The sequence below is a fragment of the Rhagoletis zephyria genome, unplaced genomic scaffold (assembly GCF_001687245.7).
Source record: "Rhagoletis zephyria isolate East Lansing unplaced genomic scaffold, Rhagoletis_zephyria_1.1 Rzeph_scaffold_00499, whole genome shotgun sequence".
In the NCBI taxonomy this organism is placed as follows: Eukaryota; Metazoa; Arthropoda; class Insecta; order Diptera; family Tephritidae; genus Rhagoletis; species Rhagoletis zephyria.
This window is the reverse complement of record NW_016157583.1, coordinates 51,946-69,683: the sequence shown is the minus strand read 5'-3', so window position 1 is coordinate 69,683 and position 17,738 is coordinate 51,946. Positions and strand designations below refer to the sequence as shown.

The 17,738-nt window shown below is 38.0% G+C and overlaps 1 protein-coding gene across 1 annotated transcript in view; it reads right to left on the bottom strand.

Annotated features, from left to right (window-relative positions):
- pros (homeobox protein prospero) overlaps positions 1 to 14,480 on the bottom strand; it is an 89,769-nt gene extending 75,289 nt beyond the window's left edge. Inside the window, exons 1-4 of the mRNA XM_017612094.1 lie at positions 14,437 to 14,480; positions 5,404 to 11,981; positions 4,869 to 5,301; positions 1,026 to 1,211 (exon numbers count right to left, since the gene is read on the bottom strand). Of these exons, the coding sequence (XP_017467583.1) occupies positions 1,026 to 1,211; positions 4,869 to 5,301; positions 5,404 to 10,315 (5,531 nt within the window). The 5' untranslated portion in view covers positions 10,316 to 11,981; positions 14,437 to 14,480. The remainder of the gene's footprint in view (positions 1 to 1,025; positions 1,212 to 4,868; positions 5,302 to 5,403; positions 11,982 to 14,436) is intronic.
- Between the last annotated feature and the right edge of the window lie 3,258 nt (positions 14,481 to 17,738).

Genomic DNA, 17,738 nt, shown 5'->3' with positions numbered 1-17,738 from the left:
CACATTTAGTAGAAAATGGAGACGTGGGGTTAAAGAGTGAACTCTAGGCCATTGCGCAGGAAATCACCTTTTCGTTTAATATTGAATGATCGTATGTACACTAGGGTGGTCCAAAAATACATGTAAAAAAGTAAAGTCGGATTTTTTATGCTCTCACCCCCTAGGATTGTTCTTTACCGAAAAAAATTATCCTAATTTTTTTATTTTGAAATCAAAAAATATTTAGAGGTAGCTCAAAGCGCCCATAGTTTTCCATGTATTTTATATGGGGGAAAACCCACTTTTCGTAGAAATGGCAAAAGTTAAAAATCAATATTTTTCTACCAGAAAACTCTGCTTATCTGCAGAAGATTCCCAGCAATAATACCCAATTGTTTATTTAACCATTGCAACTATAATTTATAGGTCCGCCAAAAACCCGCAAAAACACCGAAAAATGCAATGGGACGAACAATAAAAAATCGTTAGTATTAAAAAATGGTTAAATAAACAAATGGGTGTTATTACTGAAAGTCTCCTGAAGAGAACCAGAGTTCCGATCGAAAAATATTGACTTTNGCGCCAAAAACCCGTAAAAACACCGAAAAATGCAATGGGACGAACAATAAAAAATCGTTAGTATTAAAAAATGGTTAAATAAACAAATGGGTGTTATTATTGAAAGTCTCCTGAAGAGAACCAGAGTTCCGATCGAAAAATATTGACTTTCAAGAATTCTATACCATTTCTACGAAAAAATGTATTTTTCCCATTTAAAAATACATGGAAACCTTTGAGCGCTTTAAGCGACCTCTATATATTTTTGATTTCAAAATTAAAAAATAGGGGTATGCTTTTTTCGATATAGAACAATCCTAGGGGGTGAGAGCATTACAATTCCGACTTTACTGTTTTTGGACCACCCTAATGTACATAGAGTCCAAATATGCGGGAAGATTCTACTATAAATTTTTGACAGTATTTTAGTAAATTAACGATACGTAGTTACTTACATGTGTATATTACATTTTGTTATTTGTACTTACCGGAAGTTTGAGAACCATTTAACCAATTGTGCTGTGTTATTCTTATTGAATTTAATGTCCGGAAAGTACATTTTCAGTACCGCTGAGCTAGGATACCTCACCCAGAAGAACATCAGTTTGGCTTTGCGCAGGTGCATTGGCGTTAATGTTGACGAGTGCAGTGGAGTCAAGGAGTCGCTATTTTTGCTGAATTTACGTGTGAAAACATTCACAAAAGTTTTTTTGGAATGCAAAGCAAAAAATTAAGAAAATTATTTTAAAAACAGAATTTTTAATGAATATAGAGAGCTGTAGTAAAGATATTAAATTTTAAATGTACTATTTATTGATTACAGTAACGAGAAGTTCGTGAGATTCCAAAAATTACTGAAATAACTAAGTATAACCTAACGTGTCGGTTTTCCTTATTTGCATTCTATGTTATTCTGCTTTTTTGTTGCACTTTGTTCACAGGGTTTGGTGGAAATGGCTTTGGCGTTGATGGTTGCTTCGTTTAGTTGCTGGGAAATGGTTCTGCAAGACGACGTGGCGTGTGAGTTGCAATAGAATGTACCTACGTTAAGTTTAGCAAGTACTTAAGAATAATTAGGGTTGGTGCAATCAGGTTGCTTTAGACTTTGGTTTTGATTACATTTTCCGTTTTAAGTGAATTTATTTTATTGTGCTGTAATGTTGCATTGTTACATGCAAATAGAGTCACTTGATTGGTTTCGTTTTGTTGACTTGATTTAGCCTTTCTTATGTATTAAGAGGAAATTAGCAGCGAAGCTTAAGAAACATTAACGTGCAGTGCGGAGACTAAGTGGGTTAAGTTGCAGGGCAGATATTTGATCATAGAGTGTAGACGATATACAGTGGTCGAATAAATGACAGCCGCACTTCATATTGACAAATTTTCACAATTATTATTTTTTTGTTATTTACTGTTAGTTATTTTTTTATAAAAATATATATTTAAAAAAATTTAACAAACTTTCGTAAAATAATAACTAAAATTAACGGCCTCATTATCTATCTCGAACTCGTTTGAATCGTTCGTGCGCAGTGCACAGACTTCGAAAAAATTAATTTTGGTAGATTTTACATACAAAAAATGGTAGAAGTTGGTAGATATTTTAAAGGAAACAATATTAGATAACTTTTGCTCATATAGGATAAAATATGGCGAATTCAGAAAAGATGATGTTACCAGAGCTGCTGGATTTCCGACTCGGTAGTTCTTAATGCCAAAATTATGTATTTGTTGTAATTCTTACTGGGACTGTGCATAAAATTTGTAAGTGAAAATTTTGTGTTTGTACTCCTGCTATCACCTTATATGAATTCGCCTTAGGATAAATTGTATTTTTATATAAAATAACAAAAATTGCTGTATTTCCTTGAGCTATGATCGGGATCCGGATAAACAAAATGGCCGCAAATGCAACAACAACGATATAATTCTGATAGAAATCTGGTTCAATTTATGATCCGCTGCGTTTGCTGCAGGGTTTGGTAGCATTGACAAATGAATGTATACACAAATAGATATTCTGCCATTTCTCTTAACTTGATTCAAATAAATCGCCTTTATGTTTAATGTTTATTTAAGTGAATATTATTTCGTTGGAATGTACTTTTCCGCATTTAGTGAGTTCATTTTTATAATTTCGTCTTCCTCTTGCTAACAGTATAAAATTAGTGCTGCAAGCCCCAATAAGAATGATCGTTTCCGTGAGAAATGATCGCGATACTGAGCTGGATATCCCAAGGAAACACAACCAATGTATTTCAAGTGAATAAAATATTCAATAAAAAACCTATACATAAGATTGGGTCCGAATCACGGCATCCATTACCTAATTAAGTAAAATGAGCGCTGTTTTTTCCCGTATTCAATTTGATTTGAAAAAGCGAACTCACTTCCGAATGCTAAAAAATTAAAAATTAAATCCCTTTCCTTTCTTTCCGGAAATATTAGTAGCTTTTTAGCCTTTGTTGGTAAATGTGGTAGAAAATATAATATAGCGAAATTATTGGTAGATCTACCAATAAAGTGTTAAAGTCCGTGCACTGTTCGTGCGGCCTATTGTTCTCGATAAATAATAAGGCTGTAAATAACAAAAAAATAAAATAAATTGTGAAAACTTGACAATATGTAGTGCGGCAATAAATTTTTCGACCACTGTGTATATACATTAGAGTGGTTAAAAAAAAATATTTTTTTGAAATCCGTAAACGCTTGAGGTAGCAATACGACATTAGAAACCCCCTGATAGTGAGTTTTAGCCCATGATAATGCTCAAAACGTTCAGTATCAACGTTTTCATTTTGGCAGTCTCTTTTCGAAAGCATATTTACGGGTACTAGGCCCATTCTAACTATCCAAGGCAGCTATGTAATTAAGGGAATATTCTCCAATAATACCTTAGTAATTACATGTAAAACACAATTTTTAGCTATATTTTAACATGTCATGAAATTCTAAAAATTTAAACACCAGCGTTTTTATAAAAAAACTGACTAGCGCGACCTCCAAAAAAACTTTGTTTTCAAAATAAAGAAATGCGTGTTTCTTTGTTTTATCACAAATAACAATATTTTGATGTAGCGTTTATGAATTTCCAAAAAGAATGTGTTTTTGAACTAAATATTCTAATATACAGCGACTCAAACAAAAGACCACGTGTTGATTTTCTTCAAATATTCGTAATGTTTTTCGAGCTAATTTTTGTGTGTTATTGTTATATAAAAATATCGTCCAAGCTTTAACCAAAACCGTATAAATCACAGTTTCAAACTTTATAAAAAATTAAGGAAAATTCAACAAATTTTCATCAAAGTTTCAACATCTTATTCCGAATTTTTAGAAATTATTTAGTATGCAGTTTTATAGCCCATACAATTTTAGTCTAATGAAGTGCAAGATTCAAATGGCTAAGAGTCGCGTTGATTTTTGAGATTTTTGACACTCTTTTATATAGGTATGCATTTCTTATGAAATAAAACGCGGGAGACCGTCAGCAACAAAATTTAAAAATATCAACGCAAGTTTTTATAAATTGCGCTTGTTAAAAACCCGAAAAAGTAGCCTCCAAAAAAATTCTCAAAAATGAATTTTTTAGACGTTTGGAACTTGCACGTCATTAGACTAAAATTGTATGGGCTATAAAACTGCATATCNTAAATTGCGCTTGTTAAAAACCCGAAAAAGTAGCCTCCAAAAAAATTCTCAAAAATGAATTTTTTAGACGTTTGAAACTTGCACGTCATTAGACTAAAATTGTATGGGCTATAAAACTGCATATCCAAAAAATTTCTACAAATTTAGAATAAATATTTGAAATTTTGACGAAAATTTGTTGAGTGTTTCTAAGTTTTGCATAAAGTTTGAAACTGTGATTTACACGGTTTTGGTTAAATCTTGGACGATATTTTTATATAAAAATAACAACAAAAATAATAGCTGGAAAAATATTACGAATATTTAAAAAAACAACACGTTGTCATTTGTTTGAGTCACTGTACATATACATGCTTAGGATTCTTCTAATATCGGTCACCCCTCGGAAGGCAATGGCAAACCTCCGAGAGAATTTATGCCATGAAAAAGCTTCGTATAAAATCCATTAGCCGTTCGGAGGCGGCGTAAAACTGTAGGTCCCTCGATTTGTGTAACATCATCAAGATGCATACCAATTTTGGAGGATAAGCTTGGCCAAACTCTTAGCAAAAGTGTAAGCGCCAAAAATAATATTATTAGTATTATATGGTCAGACAGTTAACTAAATATCATTCTTGATAATTTCATAATTTCGTTAATTATTTGCAAAGTTATTTTAATAAAATATGTTTAGTACTTACATCATTTGCTGCTTCAGGAATGATATTGTTGGCTGCATTCCATCAAATTGCATGTCCGCTGAATTGCAATCTGAATTACGGTCCTGAGCATCCATAGCCGCGCGCAGATGGGCACTGTAGTCAGGTGAGCCGCCATGATGGGCAGCGGCCAACAGTGCAGGATGAAGCATTGATGGCGGATGAGGAAGCGGTGGTGATTCACGTGAGTCCATCAGACCGCCAAGGCCGGGTGGGCTTGATGACATCTTCATGTGATGCATTTGGGCAGCGGTTGGCGTACTATGGGCACCACTATGTGGACCGTGCGGGGGTGGTGGCGCATGTGGCGGGTGAGGATTGAAGAATGGACTGTAAGGTGAGAATACTTGCGACTCGTGTAACGAAGGATTGGGTATGGCCACGGAGGTGGGCAGTGACACGGGCAACATGGGTGGTGGTGGTGGNAATGGACTGTAAGGGGAGAATACTTGCGACTCGTGTAACGAAGGATTGGGGATGGCCACGGAGGTGGGCAGTGACACGGGCAACATGGGTGGTGGTGGTGGCGGCGGATGATAGGTGGCCGCTTGGGCACATGGTGATGGGCTTTGTGCGGGCGTCGTTTTTACATTGCCCGCAATATTCGCGGTGACCGGAGTAGCACTGGTGCTATTGTTTCCTGCGTTTGTTGGATTACAACCCGACTGGGTAAGATTGGGCTGTGGCTGTTGCTGGTTGGGGTGGAGGCCTATTTGACTGAATTTTCCAGCGCCGTCCAACATGGTGTTTGATGCCACGGGATTCGGAGGCACTATACCATCCTGAGCCAATATGCGGCTGACGGTGCGCGGCGTTATGCGCGTATCGGTCACCTTATGACGCTTCTTCTTCGGTGTCACAACTAAGCTAAGGGCTTCGTTCTGCTCTAATTGTTGTTGTTGCTGCTGCTGTTGTTGTTGTTGGGCTTCACGCGACTCTGGAATGCAGAAGGGGTTCATTTGGTTGGGGCCGCCGGCGGCCATGGAATTATAGAGTGCGGCAGCCGCGACCGGATTCATTCCTTGCGGTGTCTTCGGTGCCTGAAATATTGCTGCCGCTGTGGGTGAAGGACGTATATGAGGAGGTGGTATATTAATTGTACTTAAACTGTTAGTATTGTTTGTGTTTGAATTGGAGTTCATTTTAATACTCGGATTTAGAGGGTTTTGGGCAGAGCTGTCGTTCGTGATCTGCTGATTATGATTTTGCTGATTAGCAGCGGCAGACATTGCAGCTGCGGCAGCAGCATGATGCATTTGCAGGCCCATAGCCGCAGCTGCGGCTGCAGCCGGCGAGGGAAACGACAGCTGATTGCCATTAAGACGCGGGGCGGCGATGAGGCTTTGGCAATTTTGCGCATTCAACGCGGACATTTGGGCTATTTGCTGCGCGTGCTGGGTATTTGACTGACCACTTGAGGTCGCCAAAGCGCTTGATTGATTATTTGTATGCGAGTGTTGAGGCACATTTACTCCGCCAACAGATACAGCGGGTCCTGGGCCGACATGCATTTGCGCACCATTATTTACAGTGGACTGCAGGTGACCCAGGTGGTTAGTGGATATGTTATTATTATGACCGTTATTTAGTTGTTTAGTTGAGGAGACATTATTAACTAGAAGAAGAGAACCATTATTACCTGTTTGAACTGCTGCAGAGTTGGCGATAGAGTTTCCACTCACGACGGATTGTCCCGATGCTGAATTGGCGCTGCTTGGATTACTGTTATTGATGGGATTTGATTGCGATCGATCCGCAACTTTCGTACGCGGTGACTTACGGTCGAGTATCTGGGAGGCCATGAGCAAATCTTTGTTGAGTTGTTCGGCGGCTGCTGCCACAGAATCCGATTGTTTGCTGAATAGGCGGCGTTGATGTACGAATCTTGTGACAATTGTATCCACCAATGCCGAAAGTGAAGTAGTAATTTCCGACTTCAGTACATCGGCAAGTCCTTCAAGATCTGAACCGGACATTCGCATAATCGAATTGGAGCTCGATCGCAGCATGTTAAATTTTTCTGACAGCTCGGACTTAAGCGAAGAATGATTACTATGGCGCTGATTAAGCCGGTTATGATGCAGGTGTGGTCGGGTTGGTTGGTTTAGAGCGACAGTTGGCACAGTTTGTTCCAGATGCTGTTGTTGTTGCTGCTGCTGCATTTGTTGTAGTTGCTGTTGCCGCTGCAGCTGCTGTGCTGCTTGTTGTTGAGCAGCTTGTTGTACCTGTTGTTGTTGCTGTTGCTTCTCATCCTTCCGGCGCTGTTGTTGTTCCTGTTCAAAACGACGCTGTTGTTCCTGCGCCTCTTGTTGCTGCTGATGATGCTGTTGCTGCAGTTGCTGTTGTTGCTGCTGCTGCCGCTCCTGATGTTCAGCGGCTTCCTTTGCCATACGAGCTTCTTGTTCGAAAAAGAACTGCTGACCCAGGTACATAGCGGCAGCGTTACTGATGGCAGGGTGCGACAAATGGCTGCCACCCGCCTCGCCCTGCAACTGTGGCATGTGCTGTAATAGTGGTAGCGGGCCATTGAATGATTGCTGCATTTGCGGATGGTTCACAAGTGATCGCGATGACATCATTTTGGTCATCATTTGTGATAGCATGTTAGGGGCATTCTCGAGAGACATAGAACTTTGCGAGGTCAAATGTTTCTGGGCCTTTATGGGAAAAGTTGGCGAGGTAGAACTTGGACGTTCGCTATCAGGTTGCACTTTGTCATTTAAACCAGATTCACCTGTTAAGGAGGGCGATGGAGAAAGCTCAACACCGTTGTCGTCTTGCTCCATACTATCACTAGCAGTATCGTCAATGTCCTGACATTCGGATTCTTGCTCCATTCTCGAGCACAATTGCACATACTTCTGCTGCATTTCTGCCAGCTGTTCCTGCATGGAGCGCAACTGCGATTTTAGCGCATTCTTTTCAACGCGTTTCTGCTGAATCTGAGGCGACTCCATTTCAGTAGATGCTTCATCGTCCAACATCATGCTTTGCAGATTCAATCCGAAGTTCAAACCCGCAGCTGCAGCGACGTATCTTTCCATTGCGTGCTGTTGTGGTTGATATAGTTTCCTCTTCTTACAGCCATTCACTTGCAAGTGCGACTGATGCGACGACGGACTGGAACGCATTGTGGTGACGATATTTTCCACGCGAGCCCTTTTCATATCCATACCTGTTTTTTTGGACATGGTGGCAGCAACATCTTTCTCAAGTTCTTCCTCCAGCTCATCCTTGCTGTTCTCTAACAGCATCATTTCAGACTGGCTGGGCGATGCCAAGGACTCCAAATCAGATCGAGAATTTAAACCTATCAATTCTACGTCTTCGAGAATTTCTTCTGCCTCTTTCTTAGTCACGCTTACCTGTAAGGCTGAATGCTGTTGTTCATCTTGATCATCCGTATTCTGTTGATCCATATTGTCACCTTCTGACTGCTGATCTTCATCCAGCTGCGAATCAGCATTTTCAGAATCAGATGATTTTCTGCGATCGGCTGACGTACGGTGAGAGTTGTTTTGTATTTGATTTGGCTCGCATTTAATCTTGATGTCAGACATGGTGTCCTCCAGCAAATTTATCGTGTTCTTTGAATCTTTGTCAGCGACGTTATTGTTATTAGCAGCAGATAAATTGTTGTTGTTATGTTTAAGCGTATTATGGCCTTCTGCAAGCTGTTGTTGTTGTTGTTGGCCCATCACTGAGCGCAGCTCTTGGTCCAGTTGCATTAACTCTTTCTTTCCTTGCAGTATGTTCCTTAACATGTGGTGAGCTAATTCGTTCTGATGCTGCTGTTGTTGCTGATGAATGCTGGGCGATGTCCTTTCTAAAGCTGCTGCAGCATCCCCTACTGCCGATGGTGAACTAACGGAGGGCGCACGAGGTGGAGAATTTACATCAACGGCGCGCGAATTCACTTCTTCCCGATCACTGCAGTTGCTTCTGCGTCGATTTTTAGGCGATTGTGAAGCAGACGCGGCATGAGATGGTTGCTGGCTATCAGCATTGGCATTGTCGTTATTTGAAGCAGATGTATTGGCATCACTTAAACTATTCAAACTGTTTATTGTATTATTATTGAGCAATTTATTTGTAGCATTAAGACCTAAACTGTTTACTAGCCCTGCTGCGCTTAGAAGTTCAGCGCTTGAGGCCGATTCCATAGCTGCGGCTAACATGGCATTGTCAAGAGTAGCGGGCAATCCGCTGGTAGCATCTTGTGCTTGCTTCATTTGTCGACCAAATAATTCATTCAACATTTTTGCGGAACCGAAACCGTTTGCTGAGAAGAGGCTGCCAAGAGCCGCTGTAAAGTTACCAGACAGCAGGGATGCTGTTGGCGACGAAGAAGCGGATACAGGGACGTCAGAATTGTTATGTGGAATGTTATTAACGTTAACGCCGTTAATAGCGCTATTGGTCGACGAAGTGGTCTGATTTAATAAGGCTCCATACAGAGATCCTCCAGTAGCACCCGCGACAGCCGCAGCAGCACTACTCATGAAGGCAGACGCTGTAGGCGGCACAAGCGGGGAAGACGGCGTTGGCGAAAGCGATAACGGCAACGACGTTGAGCTTGTATTTTCCTGAAAACGTGAAACGTTGTTCAGTTGCGGTGCACTAAACGGAAGTACCGACGCGAATAGTTTCGGTTCTACACTTATAGCACTATTACCATTCACAAAATTTTTCTTACTATTCAAATTAATTGAATTACTGTTCTTATTCACGAGAAATTCACTTGACGTTAAGGATACGTTCTTTTTATTCAATTTAGACGACGACGATGAAATTACTACTGCTGTTGATTTCGAACGCGCTGGAAAACTAGCGGTGCACGTTGCTGTCTTATTGATGGCACCACACGGACTACTTTGGTTGACTTGCTCAGTGGCATGCACGACTTGCTGTTTTCCACCACTGTTGTTACCGACATCGCCGTGACTGCGACTTCGACTTCCACTGCGGTTACGACTACGAACGCGATTCTGTTTCAGACTATTAGTTGCGCCTTCGCTGTTGCTTACGACGCCTTCAAGTACGACAACAACGTCGCTATCGTCGTCGTCGTTGTCGTTGTCGTTGTCACCACCGCTGCCGATGCGCTCGCTTTCGGGTGTTTCCTCGAGAGCCGGACCAATGCTGTTATTGCTGCAGATGTTGTTGTTTTTATTACAACCGCCGTTGACGTTACTAGTGTTGCCTATATTTTGGTTTAAGTTTGTCTTTCCGCTTTTAACCGGCTGAATCGGCGTTGGTGGTGGCGGTTCTTGTTTCACCACAGAGTCGGTATCTAATTTCAACAGCGGTGATGAAGGCGAGGATGACGCCAGCGTTGACTTTGGCAATGTTGCTGTGGCCGCCTTTAATAGTAACTTATCATCGCTGTACAATCCAAAACACTCTGTGTCCCCTTCTGATGACATCATAAGATGCCAACAGCCTCAGCAAGTATTTATTCTCTCCCGTCTCAAGCCTAGCGCTCTCTCCTTTACTTCTACTCGCTCTTTTTACCTTTTATTTTACCTAACAAACTCTATATCCGACGCTGCTGTATACCTCTACCAGCAACAATGGGGACTGGTTGCTGCCTTTTTATCCGTTAAGTCGTCAAGTAATGCTTCAGCGCTTCTGCTCCTGCTGAGCAGCTGTGGTTGCTGCTACAACCTTCGGAGTGCGCACAATGGTCGCACAATCAGCGTTCACATATGCAAACAACTACGCTGGCAGTGTTGTGTGTGTGTATGTACGTGGATCGTCTATTGGCTCACCAAGTTTTTGCCTTTTCTTTCACACAGAAGTTTTCTCGCTTGTTTTTGTTGTAGAATTTACTTTATTACTTATGCGAACTGTTAATAGACAATCACTAACACCAATATACCATTCTCTCACACGCGAAGGTATTCAGCTCTACGACGGCCTCTGTCGCTGCTTAGAAATCACTCGCTCTTGGTTTTGTTTCGTCGTATTGCCTTGGATTGGGGCTTCTGTTATTCACCGCAGCACTTCTCCTTAGAATCGTCGATATTCGTTGTTCGATGCCTTTTATTGCAATTGCATTGTCTTTGCAGTTGCTGCTTCCTTGCGTTTTAGTTGGATTGGTGCTGCCTCGGATGCACACTAACACATATGTATTTATTTAGATATCAGAAGAGTCCAAGTTGGGATATTATTGTATAGTTTCGTCTTTACGTATATGCCGGCATAACTTTTGTTATTGTTCGCCACTTTTATTGCCTTTTGTGTCTTATTTGAGTTCTTCAATATCCACCGCCGTGGGGAGCGAGTAGTTATTTAGATGTAGCTTCTTTTATATGTATAACTACATATATGTATTGCATATAATTTCTGCAAGCCGATATCCTCTTCTTAAACGTGTTTAATCAATGGGCGGTTTATTTACTTTTCAGTTGTGGTCGGGTGTCTCCTTTTGGTACAAACAACTTCCTAGCAATTATGTAGTTTGTTATTTTCCCATTCCTAAGCTAGATATTCTTATCAATGATTTCAATATTTATTGTAAAAATGTGTTGCTGGTTTTTGTCCGCGTCCGACTGGCTTTCCCTCTTTTATTCGACTTATTCTTTTGACTTTTCTCGCGGTTTTCCAATTGCCACAGTATGGGCTCCTTGGATTGGTTTGCTTACTTGTTGAAGTAGTCTTAACTTCGTCCTCCCTCTTTCAAAGGCCGGTAGAAAGATTCAAATCTCGCCAAAATTTAAAATTTTGTTTTCAACTTTGACGCTGGTTTTAACTACGATTAAATCGCTTTCTAATTTTGGTTCTTTACGTCTTCTACGTTTTTTTCTCTTTCTAATGTTGAATTTTGTTTTGATTTTACTTTCCACCACCACACACATGCGAATGTCTTTTGCATTTAATTTCTACAACATTTTGGCTTGATACTTTTGTTATTACTTAATTCTTCAGTTCAATAATTTCATAATTTGAGTTAGTTTTTGAGATAATTTAATTTTAATTAAATAAATTTCATCAAATATACTCGTAGTATTTAATAATAGTTTTGGCTGAATAAATTTTGTTTTTGGTCGTTTAATTTGGAATCCTCTATCCTCCCGAACAATCGAAGTCTCTCTGCAAATAAAACAGAATTGGGAAGAATATTATTAAAAAGAAAAATACTAGAGCAAAGCGATAAGCTGAGTAGGTACCCAGCGAAAACTTTTCGTTTTTTGGTAAGCGCTTACTTTTTGTTTTGAAGGAGTAAAGGCGCTGGCCCAATGCTGGCTTGCTTTGCATGCCTTACTTACTTCAATTTGCTTTGATTTACTTCAAATACTCGTTTGGCCAAATAGCGGCTTGGAACTCTGTCAAAGCTACCAGCTGTTCAGTTAAAAAATCAAGGTCTGTTCCCTTACACACAAAATGTCAGAAAATTAAAAAAAAGAAATGCAAAACAACTCTTCGGATTTATTTTTAAATTAATGCGATTTAATTTTTGGATTTCAAAGGAATGACAACAATTATACATATATAAATATATGTACATTTATTAAAAACAAAAATAAAACGGGTTTTCCTGAGACGACTGATCACTAGTTTAACATCATAAATATCGCTAGCTTTGCTTTGTGAAAATTTGCTTAGTTCACAATTTTTGAGACCTCATATTTTCATAAACGAAGCAAGAGAAATTAAGGTACTTGTTTTATTTTTTCTCGATTATGTTTAATGAAAGGCAAATTTTCTAAGTCCAAAAGAGGCGTTGAAATTCCGTTAAGGCCAAAGTAATAAGAAATCTTTTAATAAAGATCGAATCCTTCTGATTCGTATAGAGTTTTGCTTTGCTTAAAACACGCAAAATGTTGTATTCAAAGTTCCCGTCAAATTTGCAATAATGGACTTAGCAACTTTTCAGCCAGCGATATGTTAAATATATTTTTTTGTAATTACGTAAGAAAATTTTTGTTCATAAAAGTGTGCAGCAGTTTGTTTGAATTCATTAAGAACGGGAACATACCTTTTTGTCAAAAGCCTACAAAACGCTTTCAAATAAAACATTTGCCTATTTGAAACTTTGAGGCGCTTAAAGCAAGTGAAGCAAAGCTGCTATTTGGTCAGCCTTCATACGTTTTAGTATATTCCAAATAACTTTTGACAGTCCTCAAAGCGAAGAAAGCAAAGCAAGCCTCCATTGGGCCAGTACCTTAACGCATAACTTACGCCTCAAGACAAAATGTTTTACTTTCTTGTTTACCCACTGCATTACAGGAAAGCATTTTTACAATTTCTCACTTTCCTTCAATGACATGCCCAGGTTAAAGTAATAGGGGTATTCTGTGAGTCTTGCAAAGCCCTTGCACGGTGCACAAATTGCACGGCAAAACCTAGTTTTCGTATGGGACAGCTATGCAAACCGTACACCGTGCAAGGGCTTTGCAAGACTCAGAAAATACCCCTAATATATTTTGTAAACTAGAAAGTATGTGGTGAATTTCGAAAAGCGCTTACAGGCTAACCTAATATTCGCGGCCTGCATTTTGGTACGCACGCCGTCGAATTTGTTTGTCAGCCGAAATTGGCTTGCGTGCGTTTGCATTTGATTTCATTGAGCGAAACGTCAAATCAAAAAGTCACGCACAACAAAAATTGGAAATTGAGTTAGCTTCATACGCACGCTGTTCAATTTCGGTTGGTCCTATACAAGTTGTATTTTGCTTGAGAAATTTTTGACAGTAAATTGGCGCCGTACGTGAATATTAGGTTAGCCTGCTACCAATCGAGATTCACCACTCACCTTTTAGTTTACAAAACACATTAACCTGGGCTTTGCCATTGGGATCATCTCTGGCTCGTAAAATTGGTTTTGAACCCGTCATCTCATCGAAAAGCACGGAATGTTTTTTCAACTAATTAGATACATATATATATCTTTTNTTGGGATCATCTCTGGCTCGTAAAATTGGTTTTGAACCCGTCATCTCATCAAAAAGCACGGAATGTTTTTTCAACTAATTAGATACATATATATATCTTTTCAATGAAACCAGTTTTTACTTGACCAAAGGCATATACCGAAGGTGACGAAATTTTAGTTTAACTGTAATAATCTTGGTTACCAAGTAACTTATTGTTGCACTAATGTATGTACATATATGTAGTTAATGAAATAAATATTTTGGCCAAGGCTTTAGAATTAATACTGAATAAACTCTCTAAAAGATTCAGGAGATTTACTTAAATTTCAAAATAAAAGGTTTGAAATCGGATAAATTGGATATTTTATTGAAACATATTCAAATAAATTCTTAAACTCACCGAGTGTAAATGGTCAAAGTCACAATTTCATCGAATTTTCGCGATTTGAAAAAAAAACAATATTTTCAAACCCTGCGAGCGACCCCTAATTTTTTTAAGTTTTGAAATTTTCGTGCATGTCTTTATTTTATACGTAGAATAAGAGTAATGGTTTCTCCATGATGTTGATATTTTTACATACATATGTGTGTTTGAAAAATATTAATAATATGTTGGTTAAATAGATATTTATGTGAATGATTGTATTTTTTTCGACTATTTTGAAATTTACCACAAATAAAATGTTATTTATCTCCGTCCATTATAAATCCTCCTGCAAAGAAAAGAAATGAGAAATTTATTTTAAACATTGCTTTTAAATAAATTAGTCAGTCAAAGTATGTATATATTTATAAACTTTTTTCTCAACTTATTGTTTGTACATAGAATTTTTTTTATATTAGGAGATGAAGATAAGTAATACTAGGTTCACATATGAGTAGATTATCCTCATTTTCGAGCTTAACACCCTAATCTGTAATTATAACAAGAGATTAGCCATATAAAATTCGTCCCTTGTTAATCTGTAATTATAAAATAATCTCAGATTTAACCGATAACTTTTCGGTGTCCATCCTAGTTTTATCGATTGTTTTTGCGAAACAGAGGAGAAATGCCAAATGTAAAAGTAAACAAAAATGTACGCTAGCAAGTAAAAGAGGTTTGTAAAGGTATTTTTAATAAAATGTTAAGTTAAAATATATTTATATTGCTTATTATAGCATAAAAACGTTATCATGGTGGCACAGAGTAGAAACATAACTTTTCCTTGAGATGTGAGAATAACAAGCACAACAAATTTGACGGCTAATAATGGGGTGATTAAAAAACGAGCTTTAATTGAGATAATATTGATATGTGAACATAGTTTAAGGCCGAAACTGGGGATGTGCGATTAATAAATTAAATAATTTTGTAATTAACCACAATCCTGATTAATCAAAAAACGTGAGTAATCAGATTCTTTCATAAATCATTTCTTTCGAATGTGCTTTCGAAGCAAATGAGTTTTTCTTATAATATAATAAAATATTTGTCTTACTAACAAAAATATAATGCCAAACGGGCATATTACTATGTTGCTCATTGAAATGAAAAAATACATACATACATACATCAGTGTTGATTAGGGCGGCCAGATGCGCTGATTTAATCAGTAAATATGCTGTTTTTTATATTGTACTGATTTTTAAGAGCCCGAAATCAGTACGCAAAATCTACCGAGTTTCTGAGTTCGTACTGATTCTTGCATTTAATAAATATTTTTGTGAATTGGTATAATTAAAATTTACTTCAGGTTAAGATGTTAAAAAAATTGTTGTTGACAACTCATACGTGTGAGCAGATTGAAAGCAATTTACTGAAGATGTAAATGCAGCGTTAACTAAATTTAAACTATTTTTTAAAAGCTGTTAAATTGAAATTGTTTCGTTTCCTACTAGGAAATTCCTAGCATTTCGCAAAATAACTACTTGAATTCAACACAACATATTAGCCCTGTTCCAGTTACTTCACGATTTGCAGGTTTCACAGGATTTACAGGAAAAGCTGGTTTCGCCTTAATAAACCTTATGGAAGGTGGTGGCCCGGATCGACAATCTGGCCCTTATTATGAGTTGCACTCGATTTGCGGTCTTCGCTGGTTATGCAATATTGAATATCGAATGTTAAATTCGAATTATGAGCTATGCAACCGTGTCGAAATTTTCGTTGAATATCGAATTTTCCGTCGAACAGACTTTTGCTTTCGATGCTGTAGCGAAGCGTTGGAAAGTTATGAAAAAAGTATGGGTTTGCGCTTGTTTTCTTACTTTTTGGCGGCTAGACAGTAATTTTAACAATTTTTTATTAATTTCATGCAGGTCTAAAGTCGTGAATACTAAACACAACCTCGAAAGGCTGGTTCAATTTATGAAAGAAAATCCCAATTCTCAGTTGGCACGATCTCTGAGAACAAAATTGTAGAGCTGTTGATAGTTTTAAAAAATTTTAAATAGGTTTGGAGAACTGTCCAATGAGTTATTCAGGGAGTTGAATTACAACACCACGAACTTGGCGGCTCAAGTCATCGAAATAGAACCTAAACTATTTCCCGAGCAAAGGCAAATTTCCCATAAAATTGTGGAGAGCGGAGAATGGGTCATTTATTTCTTGGAAGGTTATCGTAGGAATATTTTTTTTATGTTGTTACCGCATACATTGGATCACGTCAACCGATTTCGATAATTTCTATCAGAAAGGTAGTGCTCAGAGGTGGCGCTAAACTAATTTGGTTTAGATCCGATAATTGGATCATGAAGAAATTAGTCCTAAATATATATATGAGAATGGAAGTCGTGTGTGTTTTTTGCTTAAAATTATGAAATTACTTGTTTACATGTTTTATTAAAAATTTTGGGAAATAATTGAAAAAATGGCCAAAATAAGTTTTTTCCTCTCCTTTAAAATTTGTAAAAATGGAACTACGCTCCAAGCTTCTTTAACCTATTACGGGAAATGCAAAGTCTTCTGCAAGCCATTACCGCCATTGGCATGCCCATGTTAAAGTAATGCCTATTAGAATCGAAAGTGGTAGTGCTTACCAATTTCTTTGGATTTCACATCCGTTTCTTAGGTAAACACTTTACCACGAGAAGCGATTTTAGATTTTTTTGCTGGGTATTTTCATTCTCACTCATATGCTTTTATAATTCACTACAGCGATCGTGGTGCGTGCCGCAACGGTTGCACACCTGGAGTTTATGTGCGGTGGCATATTCGCCTGCAAACATGCCTTCTGTGCTCATATCTACTGGTATGTACCCGCTAAGTGTCATCTACAAATACTATGCATGCTCCTATGTGTGTTCGATTTCTGCTTGAGCACCCCGATGTTAAGTTGCAGTAACAAACCAGCGATGCAAGCTGTTTCCTGGCGTGCGGAAGTAGAGGGTAAAGAAGGCGTTAAAGAATTTCATAAAGTTAGTGGCATGTGGCATATTTGTCCAAACCTTTCCTAGGTAAGGAATACAATGTTTTATATGTATGTACATATGTACATGCATATGTAGGTAAATCCAGTATGCGCAGAGTATACATACTACGGTTATGGGTGTATGTACATCACTTCAGGTGGCGAGAATATTCTTTGATATTAAAAGTTAAGATTACTTAGAAATTCCGTAGTCAGATGTCAATAATAAACAATAGCGAATTCTAACAATCTTTCGGTAGTTTTCACTCATGAATGTTTTTGTGAATTCATGTATAACACATCCAAATTAACCACATATGAATAATTATCCACCTAGTAGTTATGTACCTATGTAAGGAAATATGTATTTACATACATATTTAAGGACTTTTTGATAAAACAGCTTCTGTGCTTTCTGTAGGTTGGACTTTATAGTAAAATATAAGGAACTTTCAATTAAAAGTTTCACATTTCTATTTAATTTTCATTAAGATAGCATCTTAAACGCCTACTGCTAACGATTAAAAAAATAAAATACCATAATTTAGTCATTTGAAACTTGTACTTTATTCTATTCTAGA